The sequence below is a fragment of the Perognathus longimembris genome, chromosome 20, assembly GCF_023159225.1.
Source record: "Perognathus longimembris pacificus isolate PPM17 chromosome 20, ASM2315922v1, whole genome shotgun sequence".
NCBI classification, from domain to species: Eukaryota; Metazoa; Chordata; class Mammalia; order Rodentia; family Heteromyidae; genus Perognathus; species Perognathus longimembris.
In genome coordinates, this window is record NC_063180.1 from 28,133,342 (window position 1) to 28,149,443 (window position 16,102).

General features: G+C 46.1%; 1 protein-coding gene across 1 annotated transcript; it reads left to right on the top strand.

Moving 5' to 3' along the window:
• Window positions 1-7,827: 7,827 nt before the first annotated feature.
• On the top strand, window positions 7,828-14,162 carry Znf8 (zinc finger protein 8). The gene is made up of 4 exons (XM_048368746.1): window positions 7,828-7,997; window positions 10,784-10,910; window positions 11,139-11,231; window positions 12,480-14,162. The coding sequence occupies exons 1-4, from the start codon at window positions 7,932-7,934 to the stop codon at window positions 13,916-13,918; spliced, it is 1,725 nt and encodes a 574-aa protein (XP_048224703.1). The 5' UTR covers window positions 7,828-7,931; the 3' UTR covers window positions 13,919-14,162.
• The last annotated feature ends 1,940 nt before the right edge of the window (window positions 14,163-16,102 follow it).

Consider the following 16,102-nt stretch of genomic DNA (forward strand, 5'->3'; position numbering starts at 1 on the left):
AACAGAAAGGGGCTGGGAATATGGCCTAGTGGCAAGGGTGCTTGTGTCCTATACATGAAGCCCTGAGTTCGATTCCTCAGTACCACACATACAGAAAATGGCCAGAAGTGGCGCTGTGGCTCAAGTGGCAGAGTGCTAGCCTTGAGCAAAAAGAAGCCAGGGACAGTGCTCAGGCCCTGGGTCCAAGGCCCAGGACTGGCCAAAACAAAAACAAAACAACAGAAATTTATTCTTTCAATGTTGTAGATGCCAGGCATCCAGAAACATTATCCAGGATGAAATTAAGATTTCAACTGATCGTCACACATTTTGATATCTCCCAAGTGGATGATCGGTTACTTTCTAGTTTTCTGCCCAAGGCATTCTTGGCTTCTCAAATCTTTCCTCCTGTCAGCACCTGTTCCTCTGTGTGTTAAATTTCCCTCTTCTGGGCTGGGAATATGGCATAGTGGCAAGAGTGCTTGCCTCATATACATGAAGCCCCTGGGTTCAATTCCCCAGCACCACATATGGAGAAAATGGCCAGAAGTGGTGCTGTGGCTCAAGTGGCAGAGTGCTAGCCTTGAGCAAAAAGCCAGGGACAGTGCTTAGGCCCTGAGTCTAAGCTGCAGGACTAGCAAATAAATAAATAAATAAATAAATAAATAAATAAATAAATTTCCTTCTTCCCTTTAAGCCTCTGCATTTTTCCCACCAACATGATCCAAGATGAGTATCTCAACATTCTTAATTTAATCCCATCTATAAGAGGAGAATATTGATGATAAGGACTATGGTAACCTCATTAATTACAGGCTGAATCTAAATGATCATGAGATGAGGCATTTTGGAATCCATATGGTTGTAGTGAACATAGAGAAACCTGCTCTGAAACTGTGTGTCTTGTACAAATAGAGGGAGGTGACATTGGTGAGGTCTCAGTTGTGAGGATTGAGCTACCTGGCCCCCCAGTGAAAAGAAAACTAAGTGCATATAATCAATGCAGAAAACCTTTCAAACTGTTATTCTAAGCTCTTGTACACTAGAGAACACATAGTGGAGAAAAACCCTGTGTCCGTGTAGGAATTCTTTCAGTTAGAGTAATGTCCTTGTTATATATCAGATGATTGATACTAGAAAGAGGCTCTATGAATGCAACCTGCATGGGAAATCATTCACCCAGAATTCCAAACTTATTAGGCATCAGCAAACTCACGCTGGAGAAAAACCAAATAAGTGTCACAGCTGTGGGAAGTCTTTCAGGTGGAAAACTAACCTTATTGTATATCAGAATTCATACTGGAAAGAAATCCTATGAATGTGTATTCACTGTGGAAAGTCCTCTGTCTAAGTTCTGACTTTTATCACACATAAAAGGACACATGCTCAAGAAAAATGCTGTGAGTGTAACCTGTGCGGGAAGTCCTTCATTCAATGCACTCAAATCAGTGGGCATCTGCGATTCCACTGGGGAGAAGCCATACAAATGCATTTGCAGTAGTCAGGCCTTCACAGACAAGTCCCACCTTGTGGAACATCAGAGAACTCATACTAGGCAGCCTTCATTGCTAGATCCCATTTCCCCTCCCAACAGCGAATTCCTTCTCCATATAAATGTAATGATGGTGGGAATACTTACAGCAGTGATCTCAGCTCAGAATGCAGCAGCAGATATGAGCCAGAGAGAAACCATATGGGTGAAATCATTGTGGCAAGGCTTTCAGCCAGAAGATTTCCCCTCGTGCATCAGAGGATATACAAAGTGCATCAGATGTCCAGATAACACATTCTGAAAATGAGCAAGAAGATACTTTTGGCAGTACTGTGTGCTAGGCAGGTAGGTACTCTTCCACTTGAGCCATATCTCAAGATCTTTTGTGCTGGGCTGGGAATATGGTCTAGTGGTAGAGTGATTGTCTTGCTTACATGAAGCCTTGGGTTCAGTTCCTCAGCACCACATGTATAGGAAAGGCCAGAAGTGGTGCTGTGGCTCAAGTTGGCAGAGTGCTAGCTTTGAGCAAAAAGAAGCTAAGGACAGTGCTCATGCCCTGAGTTCAAGCCCCAGGAATGGTAAAAAAATATATATATATATTATTCTATACTTATTTTTTAAGGGTCTTTTGTTGGTGTCCATGGATAGCCTCAAACAGTGATCCTCCTACATGAACTCCCACATGAGTTGGGATCATAGATTGTACCATCATGCTTCATTTGCTGCCTGAGATGGGGTCTTGCTGACTTTTTGTCCTTTAGACTCTGTCCTCCCAATCTCCACCTCCTGAGTTGCTGAGAATACACATGTATACAACTAGGCCAAAGCTAGAAGATATTTTGATAGAGTTTTAAGTGCTTAAACTAAGAAAAACTTGCACACAAATAGTTGGTGCTGAGTGATAAAATACAAAGGCAGAAGTTTTCTATGTAAATCAGCAATTTAAAACACAAATTGAGGGCTGGGGATATGACCTAGAGGCAAGAGTGCTTGACTCCTATACATGAAGCCCTGGGTTCAATTCCCCAGCACCGTGTATACAGAAAATGGCCAGAAGTGGCGCTGTGGCTCAAGTGGCAGAGTGTTAGCATTGAGCAAAAAAAGAAGCCAGGGACAGTGCTAAGGCCCTGAGTCCAAGCCCCAGGACTGGCCTAAAAAAGAATAAATAAAGCAAATTGAGCTGGGTGCCAATGGCTCACACCTGTAATCCTAGCTACTCAGGAGGCTGGGATCTGAGGATCACAGTTTGAAGCCAGCCTAGGATGGAAAGTCTATGAGACTCTTATCTCCAATTAAATCACAGAAAAAGCTGGAAGTGGTGCTGTGGCTCAAGTGGTAGAGTGCTAGCCTTGAGCAAAAGGAGCTCAGGGACAAGGCCCAACACACACACACACACACACACACACACACACACACACACACCCCACACCACACCACACCAATTAGGGGATACCTTAGGTATGAAATCTTCCAAAATTATTATTACTTGCTTGTTTTGTACTATCTTTAAGTAGTTGTACAAAAGGGTTTCAACTTATAAGTTTATGAGTTCAACTCATCGTTGACCTCATCATTCCTTACATTGTTCTCCCTGATTATTCCCACATTGTTACAACGACAATGACGACTAGGATGATTGCTGGAGATTGAACCCAGAGTCTTGTGCAAGCCAAGCAAGCATTTACTACTTGAACCACATCTCCAGCCACAAATCTGTGTGTGTGTGTGTGTGTGTGTGTGTGTGTGTGTGTGTGTGACTCAGGATTAAACTCAGGGCCTTGTGTTTAACAGGTAAGCAATTTCCTGAGCACTTAAGCCATGTCCTCAGTATCATGATGGAAGTCAGTGGAAGAATGCCTACTTACCAACCATGTGCAGGGACCTAGGCTTGATTTCTACAACCACAATAAACAGGTTGAATATTTCAGGGAGTTTATTTTCTTGTACTCTACCTGTGGAGTTTTGTGTGTTTGTTTTCACTTGTTTTTTGTTCTGTTTTTCTTACAGCTTGATCTTAGGGCCTGAGCTGTTTTGCTCAAGGTTAGTATTCTACCACTTGCGCCATTTTTGGCTTTTTGGTGGTTAATTGGAGATAAGAGTCTCATGGACTTTCCTGCTCAGGCTGGCTTCAAATCGTGATTCTCAGATCTCAGCCTCCCGAATAGCTAGGATTACAGGTGTGCCTGTCCTGTAATGTAGGTTTGCTTGAGTTCAATCAACAACAACAACAACACACACACACACACACACACACACACACCTCAAGTTAAAAACTTTTAAAACTATGTACATGTATGTTTGTTAGGGTACATAGTTTGTTAGGGTCAATCCACTACAACAGTAGGAGAGACTAAGTCAGCACAATTTAATGAGGTGAAAGCAGCTGGGGCATGCAACCTGTGTGTGTGCAAAATGAGGGACAAGGTGTGGAGAGGGATGCAGACAAGGAGGCTATGGCCTTCCAGCAGAGTTACAGACAAGCAGATGGGTCAGGAAAAAAGAGTTAAGAGATCCATCCATGAAGCTTGAATCAACACGCTCACACTTTATTTTTTTTCTTGTGTAGCACTATCTGGCTCTGACTAAGCAAAAAGTAAAGTAGGGAAAAACATAGACACTAAAACACTATTCAGACGTCATAAGGAATGTGTTGATCATGGTGAGATGGAACAAAAACATTTGTACAATTAGAGGCACTTCACTTCCCATGTTTGTCTAATCTCTTTTTTTTTTCCAGTCCTGGACCTTGAACTCAGGGCCTGGGCACTGTCCCTGAGCTTCTTTTGCTCAAGGCTGGCACTCTACCACTTGAGCCACAGTGCCCACTTACGGCTTTTTGGTTTATGTGGTACTGAGGCAGGGAACCCAGGGCTTTGTGCATGGTAGGCAAGCACTCTACCACTAAGCCACATTCCCAGCCCTTGTCTAGTCCCTTTTTTTCAAGAATAATTTTAGAATTTTCTTTTTGTTGATTTCATTCAAAACTTATGTGTGTCACTTGTTAAAGACCCTAAACAAGCTGGGTACAGTGATGCATGCCTATAGTGTATAGTCCCAACACTCAAAGGCACAGACTGGAGGATAGACAGCTTGAGGCTAGCCTGGGATATAGAATTAGACCCCATCTCAAAGGGCAACAGACCTTGAATAAATAACATATTTGGTGACAGGTGACCTGGAGTTGCTTTTTTTGTTGTTTTGTCAGTTGTGGAGGTTGAACTCAGGACCTAGGTGCTATGCCTGAGCTCCTTTTGCTCAAAGCTAGTGCTTTACCACTTTCAGCCACAGGGCCACCTCCAGTTTCCTGTTGGTTAATTGGAGATAAGAGTCTCATGGACTTCTCTGCCTGCACTGGCTTTGAACTGCAGTCCTCAGATCTCAGCCTCTGGAGTAGCTAGGATGACAGGTGTGAGCCACTAGCACAGAAAAACAAACACATTCTCTTATCACTTGCATTTACTGATATAAAAATACAAGTATTGGGGCTGGGGATATGGCCTAGTGGCAAGAGTGCTTGCCTCGTATACATGCGGCCCTGGGTTCGATTCCCCAGCACCACATATACAGAAAATGGCCAGAAGTGGCGCTGTGGCTCAGGTGGCAGAGTGCTAGCCTTGAGCAAGAAGAAGCCAGGGACAGTGCTCAGGCCCTGAGTCCAAGCCCCAGGACTGGCCAAAAAAAAAAAAAATACAAGTATTGACATAAATAAATATTGATATTAAAATATACATATTGGAGCTGGGAATATGGCTTAGCACGCATGAAGCCCTGGGTTTGATTCCTTATCACCACATAAGCAGAAAAGGCTGGAAGTGGCACTATGGCTCAAGTGGTAGAGTGTTAGCCTTGAGCAAAAAGAAGACACAGACAGTGCTCAAGACTGGCTATATATATATATATATATATATAGAGAGAGAGAGAGAGAGAGAGAGAGAGAGAGAGAGAGACAGAGACAGAGACAGAGACAGAGACAGAGAGAGACAGAGAGAGACAGAGAGAGGGGTGTATGTATATATAGTGACTTTAAAATATAAATATTGATACTAAAAAAATCTAAGTGGTAAAACTTGCAAGTGCAAGGCCTTGGTTTCAAAGAAAGGGCTGGGAATGTGGCTTAGCAGTAGAGTGCTTGCCTAGCATGCATGAAGGCCTGGGTCCAATTCCTCAGCACCATATAAACAGAAAAAGCCAAAAGTAGTGCTGTTGCTCAAGAGGTAGAGTGCTAGCCTTGAGCAAAAAGAAGCCAGGGTCAGCGTTCAGGCCCTGAGTTCCAAGCCCTCAGGACTGCCCCCCCCCCCAAAAAAAAAAAGAAAAAAAGGAAACGACGTTTTATAGCAATACAAAAGCTTCCTTACTAATGCATTAAAAGACAGGGTTCGGGTGGCTCATGCCTATAATCCTAGCTATTGTAGTTCAAAGCCAGCCCAGGCAGGAAAGTCTGTGAGACCCTTTTTGTTATTATTATTAATGTGTTTATTTATTGTCAAAGTGATGTATAGAGGGATTACAGTTTCATAGTAAGGCAGTGAGTACATTTCTTATCAAACTTGTTACCTCCTCCCTCATTTTTCTCCCCCCTTCCCTCTTCAATCCCCCCAAAGTTGTACAGTTGGTTTACAGGATATTGTCTTGTAGGTGTTGCTATTACATTGGTGTTTCCCTTTCCTTCCCTAGTTCCAATTGTGAGACTCTTATCAACAATTAACCACCAGAAAACAGGAAGAGGTGCTTCAAAGTGATAGAGTGCTAGCCATAAGCACAAAAGCTCAGGGACAGCACCCAGCCCCTGAGTTCAAGCCCCAGAACTGGCACCAAAAATAGTTGTTGTTGTTGTTGTTGTTTAAACAGATTTAGTGGTGGTAATTTTGTACTTTAATCTGGTTATAATATTATTCCTCCAGTAGCCTCTAGAAAACTACTGCATCTTGAGAAAATGAGAGTGGACCAATTTTTCCTGAAAAAAAATTTCTATTCTACAGAGTCATCATATTAAGGATATATCCCTTCTACCCAAAACAACAACCTCCCTTAATTTCCACCCATGCCTAAAAACCTGTTCTTCCTCCTGGTACTACTGCAGTGGCCCCACTGGGCCCTGTGCAAGGTGGGGACTCAGAATAAGATTCCCAGCAGAGAGCAAAAATACTGAGAGTTTCACAGGAACAGAAACCTAAGTATGTTCACAACTGTACTTCCCGTCCAATACCTCATCACTTCACTAACAAGCTTTCAGATGTGCAAGTCCCCCCACCTTTTTTTTCTTTCCTTTCTCTTGGGAATTCAAGAAGGTCACTAAACACCTTGCTTTATCTTGCTGCCCACAGGAATGAAGGAACATTCTGGACAGGAAAAAATACAACTCTGGGGGCTGGAAATATGGCCTAGTGGCAAGAGTGCTTGACTCCTATACATGAAGCCCTGGGTTCAATTCCCCAGCACCACATATATAAAAAATGGCCAGAAGTGGCGCTGTGGCTCAGGTGGCAGAGTGCTAGCCTTGAGCAAAAAGAAGCCAGGGACAGTGCTCATGAGGGCCGGGAGTCCAAGGCCCAGGACTGGCAAAAAAAAAAAAAAAGAAAGAAAGAAAAGAAAAGAAAAGAAAAAAGAAATACAACTCTGGAGACCGCCTTTACATCAGGAAATAAGCACTCCCGAGTCCTGCCTCAGCACATAACAAGGAAGCCCATGCTGCTGGGCTTTTCCATTAAAATCTGCCCTCCTCTCCCCCACCCCACCCCCATACTCCACACACTATGACTGTGCTCTTTACCATGAGTAATAGTGTAACGGTCCTCATTTTGCCTGTTGTTATTACTTGTGAATTGAGTTCAAGGGACCGAATTTCCTACATCATGAGAGACATCACCAAGTTTCTTCTCATCCAGACAGTGTGACTTGCTCTCAGAAGCCTCCCTTTTCCCCTTTCCAGACGGTAGACCCTGAACGTTGATTACATTCACGGAGCTCGTAAATGCTCGCTTGACGCAAGAAAGTTTAAACGCCACGGAAGTTCACAGCGTAAGCGGGGGAGCCCCAGGTCTTCTGTGCATTTCGGCAGGAAGAAGCAGCCCAGGGTTTCAAGCCTGGAAATTCACTCCAATTAGTTAGCATGGGTTGACATCCAAAAGCGGGTGCCGTGGCGCAAGAGGAGGGATGCTGCGGCCATTCCCACTACTGCTTACGTCCCGGCCCTCCGCGCAGGATGTCGGGGGTGAAAAGGATGGTCCCCGGGAACCCTTCCCTTAGGCTTCCCACACCCAGTCTGGCAAAGTAGCGGGAGGCGGCACGACTCAGTCTGGGAGGCGCGGCGCACGGCATCCTGGGAGTTGTAGTCTTTGCATGCCTGGCACGGCCGCCATTGTCTGGACAGCCGCTGGTCCGGTGGTCCCCCGCGGTGGGGGCGGCGGCGTGTTAGCTTGAGGGTCGCTCTGGGTGTCTGTGCTCGACCCACCGGCCCGGGATGGACCCCGAGGACAGAGCGGCCGTGGTGACAATGGCCGTGCCTCCGCCGGCTGCACGGCTTCAGGTAACCATAATCAGGGCCGTGGGCTCCGGGCCTAGCGCCACCCGCGGAGACTGTGCATCCTCGCGGCGCGTGGGGCGGCGTGGCGGAGGGCCCGCCGCGGATGCCCAGTCCACCCTGGGAACGAGTCCGGCTCCTGGTGCGCTAGCCCGGGTGCCCCGGCCTCCCTGCCCTCCCGCGGCCCCGGTCTGTCATGGAAGCAGCAGCGAACCCTCTCCTCCCGAGGCCATCCGGGGCCACGCGCCCACGACAGGCGTGGGGACGCCGGGGGTGCTAGACCCCCTCCCCCAGACCCTCGTGAGGAGCGGGCACAGCCTCAGGTGGGCGACTTCTGGTCAGCACCCGCCAAGCGAATGAGGCCGACGGTCACCCCAGAGGGGATGGGGAGGACCGCATTGTAGGCGGTCGGTTCGCAAGGCCCCCTGGCCATCAAAGCTTCAGCACTGCGGGGCAAAGTGTTCTCCATAAAGTGCCGTCTCCAGCAGTTACCAAAACAATTCATGCCTCAACTTTGAAACTAGGCACTTCCTGGCGTGTGTGCGGGCTTGGTTTGTATACTGGCCGGGTGGGGAATGGGGGGTGGGGTTGCGGTTCAGATTTAGTGCCCTAGGTTACATTGTCGATAGTCTCCAGTTACACCGGTTTTTAGATGCTGTTACCCCAAATTTACATGCTACTTGGCCACACTCTATTCTTGGTAGGCAATAAGCAGTAAGAAAGGCTGAAAAGTGTATTATCTGATCCTGTATAATAAATAATTCCAAAAACCCAGTGACTTGAGCCGATACCTCTGTTTCAGATGTATAGCAATTCACAAGTCCCAGAACGACTTAGCTAGTGGTTCTTAAGAGGGCTTATGAAGTTAGAATCAAGATGTCAGCCTAGCGGTTGTCTCCTGAGACTCAACTGGGGCTAGTGGGTCCACCTTCAACATGGTACTCAAGGAGACTATGGGCAAAGCCCTCAGTTCTTCTCCATGTACACCTTTCTATGGTGTGGTCCGGGGTTTCCTCACAAAATGCTGTGTGGCTTTCCACTGAGTGAGTCATCCATGGGAGGGCACTGTACCTCAGCTTAGAATTCACAGTTATCTCCATAGTATCCTATCAGTCAACCTTGCTTAATGCAAGAGACCACACACCCTCTGGAGATCATAGGTGGTCATCTTGGAGGTAGCCACCACAGGAGCAAGAGCCAAAATTGGAGGGCCTTAAGGTTAAATATATTAGTTTCTGTAGTGCTATAACAAGTCATTACACACTTTGTAGCTTAAGATAATACACATTCTAGCCAGGCATCAGTGACTCACACCTACAATCTTAGCTACTCAGAAGGCTAAAATCTGAGGATCGAAGTTCAAAGCCAGCTCAGGCATAAAAGTCCTCATGAAACTTATCTCCAATTAGCTGCTCAAAAACCAGAAGTGATGCTGTGGCTCAAAGTGGTTGAGCACAAAGAGGCTCAGGGGCAGCCACCAGGCTCTGAGTTCAAGCATCACAACCGGGGGAAAAAAAAAAAAAAAAGATGTGAGGAGACACCCTCCCTACTGAAGTTCTAAGGGAGAAAGTGTTTTTCATCTTTCCCAGCCAAAACCGCTGTAGGCCTGGCATTCCTTGCCTTGCTTTTATCAGTCTTCAGAGCCAGCAGTGTTACATCTTGATTCAGTGGTCATATTGCCTCTGACTTCTATAATTAAGTCTCCTCTTTTGCCTATCTCTTATAAGGGAATTAATAGACTGGGGTTGTAGCTCAGTCATCAATCACTTGCCTAGCATAAACAAGGCCCCTATCAGGAGTTGGTGGCTTATACCTGTAATCCTAGCTACTCAGGAGACTTGAAATCTGCATATGTTAGTTCAAAGCCAGCCTGGACAGGAAATTCCCAGGTACTTTTTTTTTTTCCATCCAGTCCTGGAGCTTGAACTCAGGGCCTGAGCACTGTCCCTAAGCTTCTTTTTTGCTCAAGTCTAGCACTCTACCACTTGAGCCACAGCACCACTTCCAGCTTTTTCTGTGTATGTGGTACTGAGGAATTGAATCCAGGGCTTCATGTATGCTAGACAAGTACCACTGTACCACTAAACACACATTCCCAGCCCCTCCCAGGTGCTTTTCTCTCCAATAAGCCACCACAAAGCTGGAATGGGAGCGAGCTGTGGTGAAAGTGATAGAGTACTAGCTTTGAGCACAAAATCTCAAGGACAGCACCCAGGCCCTAAGTTCAAGCTTCTGGACTGCCCTTCCCCCCACCAACCAACCAACAAGCAAACAAAAAACACCCATTTCTTTAGCTCAGAAGTCTCTTAATTTGGCCTGCTTTCTGTTGCCACCCTTAGGCTGTATGGTCAGTTATCTGTTAGCCGTTACTGGCTTTTGTTGTTGGTGGTGGTCATGGAGCTTGAACTCAGGGCCTAGGCACTGCTCAAGGCTAGTGCTCTACCACTTTGAGCTACAGCTCTACTACTGGGTTTTTGTTGTTGGTGGTGGTGGTGGTTTGTGTCATTTTTGGTTTTGGTTAATTGGAGATAAGAGTGTCATGGACTTTCCTGCCCAGGCTGACTTTGAACCATGGTCCTTAGATCTCAGCCTCCTGAGTAGCTAAGATTACAGGAATGAGCTGCCAGCAGCTTAATACTTTCACTTGTAATAGCCCAGTGCTACTTGGGTATCATATCACTCAGAATGACCCTCTCCTGGGATGCATGCCTGCCTTATTTTTCCCTTCCCCATTCTTGTACCAGATAGCACTGATGGGATTGGTCCAACTGATTGAGAATGTGATATTTCAGGAGCCAGTGACCTTCCGGGATGTAGCTGTGGACTTCACCCAGGAGGAATGGGGACAGCTAGACTCTACCCAGAGAACACTGTATCGTGAGGTGATGTTGGAGACCTTCCGGCACCTTCTGTCTGTGGGTAAGGCCCGCTTCCCAAGTTGCAATGGCTGACTCTTCCTAAGCTATAGGTTGTAAGCCCCTGGCAGGGAGACATTACCTAAGTGTCATTCCCTGTTGGGTACAAGTGCAGAAGAAGAAGGGATCTGGTGTCCATGAGTCTTACTAGTCAGGAGTCTGGTCTATAACCTGAACTGGTTCTCACTCTCTAGAGTAGCTTCCAAATTCCTGCGTCTCTTCCTATTTATAGGTCCTGAGCTTCCCAAACCCGAAGTCATCTCTCAGCTGGAGAAAGGAGCTGAGCTATGGGTGGAGCGAGGAGTCACCCAGAGCTGTCATCCAGGTAAGAAGTCACCAAATGGGTGCCCCAAACAAGGTATCATAGGCCATTGGAGATACCACTCATAAGGACAGTGTTGGAATATTCAAGACCTCCCCTTTTCCTTAGGGGCCTGACAGGATGTGGCATGGTCATATTCACAGCCAGGCCCTCATTTTTTCCACTGAATCCCTCCAGCATTCATTGAGTCCCTACTCCCTGTCAACTTTGAGCACTGACTAGACACTCACATGATAACGTGGATCCTTAAATGACTGGACACATGACATGTGTCAGGGCAAGATGCAAGTGAGGGGCTCATGAGGTCCAGAGTGAAGTGACACAAGGTCCCCAACAATATCCACACCCTGTGGGTTCTTGGGTCATTATAAGAAGGCAATAGAGGCAGAGGCAGAAAAGATCATATAAGGCTCTCGATTCAGACCCACTGCGTGGGTGACGATTGTGAGCACAGGCTCGAGCTTGCAATAAAGACTCTCATGTGATTACAAAAAAAAAAGAAAGAAAGAAAGAAAGAAAAAGAAAAGATCATATGACAAAATATAAAAGAAATTAAAGCTACTTGATTTTTCAATACTTAGCAAGATGTAAATTATGCAATTGATTTAGTTACTTGCATAATAAATGCTCTTGTAAAGTATCTTTGCTGCATGAAAAAAATATATATAAGAGAGTTAAAGATGCTACATTGCTATCTCCTCTCTATTCTTCCCTTGAGCCTCCAGGAAGAGTCAGCCCCACCCACATCTGGGTTTAAGGACTTTGGTATTCCAAAACTATAAAAGGCAACATAGGTGTTACTTAACAGCACTATGTTTGTGGCAGGTTGTGCCAGCATTAGGTAGGAAACAAGTACTTTTTTTTTTTTTTTGCCAGTCCTGGGGCTTGAACTCAGGGCCTGAGCACTGTCCCTGGCTTCTTTTTGCTCAAGGCTAGCACTCTACACTTGAGCCACAGCGCCTCTTCTGGCTTTTTTTATATATGTGGTACTGAGGAATCGAACCCAGGGCTTCATGTATACGAGGCAAGCACTCTACCACGAGGCCATATTCCCAGCCCCAACAAGTACATTTTTTATTTCATTACCATCACCTAGCCTAGGAATGAAGCTGTTTTAGGGCAGTGTACTTGGTGTCATAATACAAATCAGGACTTGTCTAGCAAGATCAGCAGCAGAGACCTGAGATTTTTTTTCCCCATAATTCATTTTTCCCCCAATTTCTCATAATTCTTGTTTTGTTTTGTTTTTAGGTTGGGCACTTGGACCAGAAGGCTTCATGTTCCTCAAGTCTCAGGACCTTCCTGAGGAGGAGCCATCCCCTGGCACAGAAAGGAAAGAGTTCCCAAAAGAGCCTCCATGGCCTTCCATGACAGTGGGAGCCTCGGAGAGTGAGGGTCGGCCCCAGTCTCTGTGTCAAGACCCAAGTAACTTGCAGCAGTTGGAATTTGGCCTCAAAGATGAAGCCGTTCAAAATCAAAACTATGACGGTCACAGACTTGGGGGAAACTGTGTCCTGCGTTCCAACCTAGATCAATTCCTAGAGATTTCTAGGAGAGAACATTTCTGTACTTATGACTCACAAGTTAAAGACTCTGAATGTAACTCAAGCTTAGTCAGTCAGCAGCAGATAGGCCTCCCAGGAGCACAGGCTTGTGACTACAGACAGTGTCACAAAGCCACCGAGCAGACTGTCCCTGGGACAGAACTCACAAGGAGCCCCATGCAGGATAAACCCTACAAGTGCACTGACTGTGGAAAGTCATTTAACCACAATGCGCACCTCACGGTACACAAGAGGATTCATACAGGAGAGAGACCTTACATGTGCAAAGAGTGTGGGAAAGCCTTCAGCCAGAACTCCTCCCTTGTTCAACACCAGCGAATCCACACTGGAGACAAGCCCTATAAGTGTGCTGAATGTGGGAAGTCTTTCTGCCATAGTACACATCTCACAGTCCACCGGAGAATTCACACCGGAGAAAAGCCTTATGAGTGTCAGGACTGTGGGAGGGCCTTCAATCAGAACTCGTCACTTGGCCGGCACAGAAGGACACACACTGGAGAGAAGCCGTACACCTGCAGTGTTTGTGGAAAGTCCTTCTCTCGGACCACCTGTCTCTTCTTGCACCTACGGACTCACACGGAGGAGAGGCCCTATGAGTGTAACCACTGTGGGAAGGGCTTCCGGCACAGCTCCTCCCTGGCGCAGCATCAGCGAAAACATGCTGGGGAGAAGCCCTATGAGTGCCAACAGCGGATGATTTTTGAGCAGACGCCAGCTTTCACAAAGCATGAGTGGACAGAAACCATTGGCTGTGCCTCACCTCTGAGTCAGGATGAGAAAACTCACCAGAGTGACAGACCCTTTAAATGTCATCAGTGTGGGAAGTGCTTCATTCAGAGCTCTCACCTCATTCGACATCAGGTAACGCACAGCAGAGAGGAACCCCACGGGCGTACAAGAAGACGTGAACGGTCCTGTGCTCAGAACACCCAGCTTGTTCAGCAGCAGCAGCCCAATTCAGGAGAGGACCCAGGGGGTCAGGCAAAAGCAGGACAGCCAGCAAGCAAGGCTCTGGCCTTGTTTGACATCCATGAAATCATGCAGCAGAAAAATCCTGTTCATGTTATTGGGGTAGAGCATCCCGTAGGTGCTTCCAGGCTACTTGACATCAAAGACTCAACGTAGGAGTTCTTCAGAAAACATTTGAACCACAGGTGCACATGTGGTAAGTCCACAGGGCGTATTAGTGGCAAGAAAGGCTGGAGCAGAAATGGCTTAGTGACTCTTGGCATCATATGTAAGTGGTGCATCCTAGACACCTGAGGTTGGCGGTTCCCAAATCTGTCAGACCCACTGCCCACTTTGTAGCAGATGTCTGTGTGTGTGCATCCACATGCACATGGGTGCCAGTCCTGGGGCTTAAACTCAGAGCCTGTATGGTCCCTGAGAATTCTTGCTCAAGACCAGCACTCTATCACTTGAGCCACAACTCTACTTCCTGATTTTGGATGCTGGAGATAAGAATCTCACAGACTTTCCTGCCCGGCCTAGCTTCAAACTTCAATCCTCAGATCTTAGCTATCCAAGTAGCTAGGATTACAGGTGTGAGCCACTGGTGCCTAGCTCCAACAGGTACCTTACAATGTTTCCTCTGTTACCCTGAAGTGAGCTCACCATGACAGAACAGTCATTCACACAGGTGTATATAGACAGGTCCATACATGGAAAGGAGAAGAGAGTGGGGAGAGATGATTCTCACTCTATATCTTTTTATATTTTTGGAAATTTGAAAAATGTATAATATTACCAGTTCATAAAATAAATGTAACAAAAAATTTCCAGATTGTTTTATGATTTATTTTAATATTTACTGTCTGCCTCCCCCTGCTGGAATGTCCAAAGAAACAGACTGCTGCGTGGCTTTATCACATCCAGTCTGTGTATACAAGTGTATGTTCATTTAACAAAACCAACTACGTGCTAAACAGCTTCCACTCTTTGGTGACACCAAAAATGAAGAATGAGCCAGGCACCGGTAGTTCACCCCTGTACTTCTAGCTACACAGGATGTTAAGATCTGAAGATCACAGTTTGAATCCAGGCAGTTCGAAACAAATCTGGGAGATGCTCATCCCCAATTAATCACTGAAAAATCAGAAGTAGAGCTGTAGCTCAAGTGGCAGAGTGCTAGCCTTGAGAAAAAAAGCACAGGGACAGCATCCAGGTCCTGAGTATTTCAATGCACACATCATTTTCCAAATTACTTTATTCTCTGTATCAGTCAGCCCAACATATGTTGTATATGAGATCCTTTTATATAAATGTGGCCAACCGGAGAGCCCCTCACTTGCAATGGTAGGTACATATCATCCGAGGTACTGAGGCTTCTGCAGAGTGTCTGAGAAGAAACCTGCAGCCATTCTGAAAGCAAACTCCTATCAGTTCTTCTAAGGAGATACAACATAAACATCTTCCAGAATACACTCTCCATTATGGTAGCCACTGGCCATGTATAACTGTTTATGTGTTTATGTGTTCCTCTGTCACTAGCCATATTATGCTAGTTGCATCTATATTGTGATAGAAAGTTCTATCATGGGTCTGAAGTGGCTGAGAGGAATTTTGTTCCTGTGATTACCTACTTGTGATATGAATAGGTACCTCAGGTCAGTCTGATATTTGGAGTTTGCTTTGTCACTGAGTCACTGTTGTACCAGGCCCATGCATATGGATGACACCTGACACTGCCTGTGTGTGCTGTGGAAACTCCAGGGACGAATGCGTAGAGAGGGATATCACCTGTGTGCATAAGGGAGGCTTAAGTTTGTGCCTATGTCTGTGTATATTACCCCTATGAACATGCCAGAGTTGGGGAGATGGCATGTGTTGACACCACCTACATGGGAGGAAGGTGTGTGAGGGTACCCTGCATCCCACACAACTTCCCATTTCCCTCCAGCCCTTAGCAATCAACCACTAATCTTCCTTTCCTTCCTCCCTCCTTTCCTCTCTCCCTTCCCTCTCCCTCCTTCCCTCCCTCCTTTCCTTTTTTCCTTCCTTCCTTCCTTCCTTCCTTCCTTTCTTCTTTCCTTCCCTCCTTTTCCAGGTCCATCCCTGTAGTAGCATTTCTTTTTATGGCTGAATAATGCTCCATTGTATGGGTATACTAGAGTTCCTTGACCCTATTCATTGATGGATACTTACTTTCCAGCTCCTCTGATATTAAAGACAATTCTGCTATGGACATTAACTACAGGTTTTGTGTGGAGATATATGTTTTTAAATCCAAGGAGAGTGGTATGGTCAGCAGGACAGAGACTGTGGAGTGTCTCAGAGGAACCTCTGAATATCACTGTGACTAAATAAGCA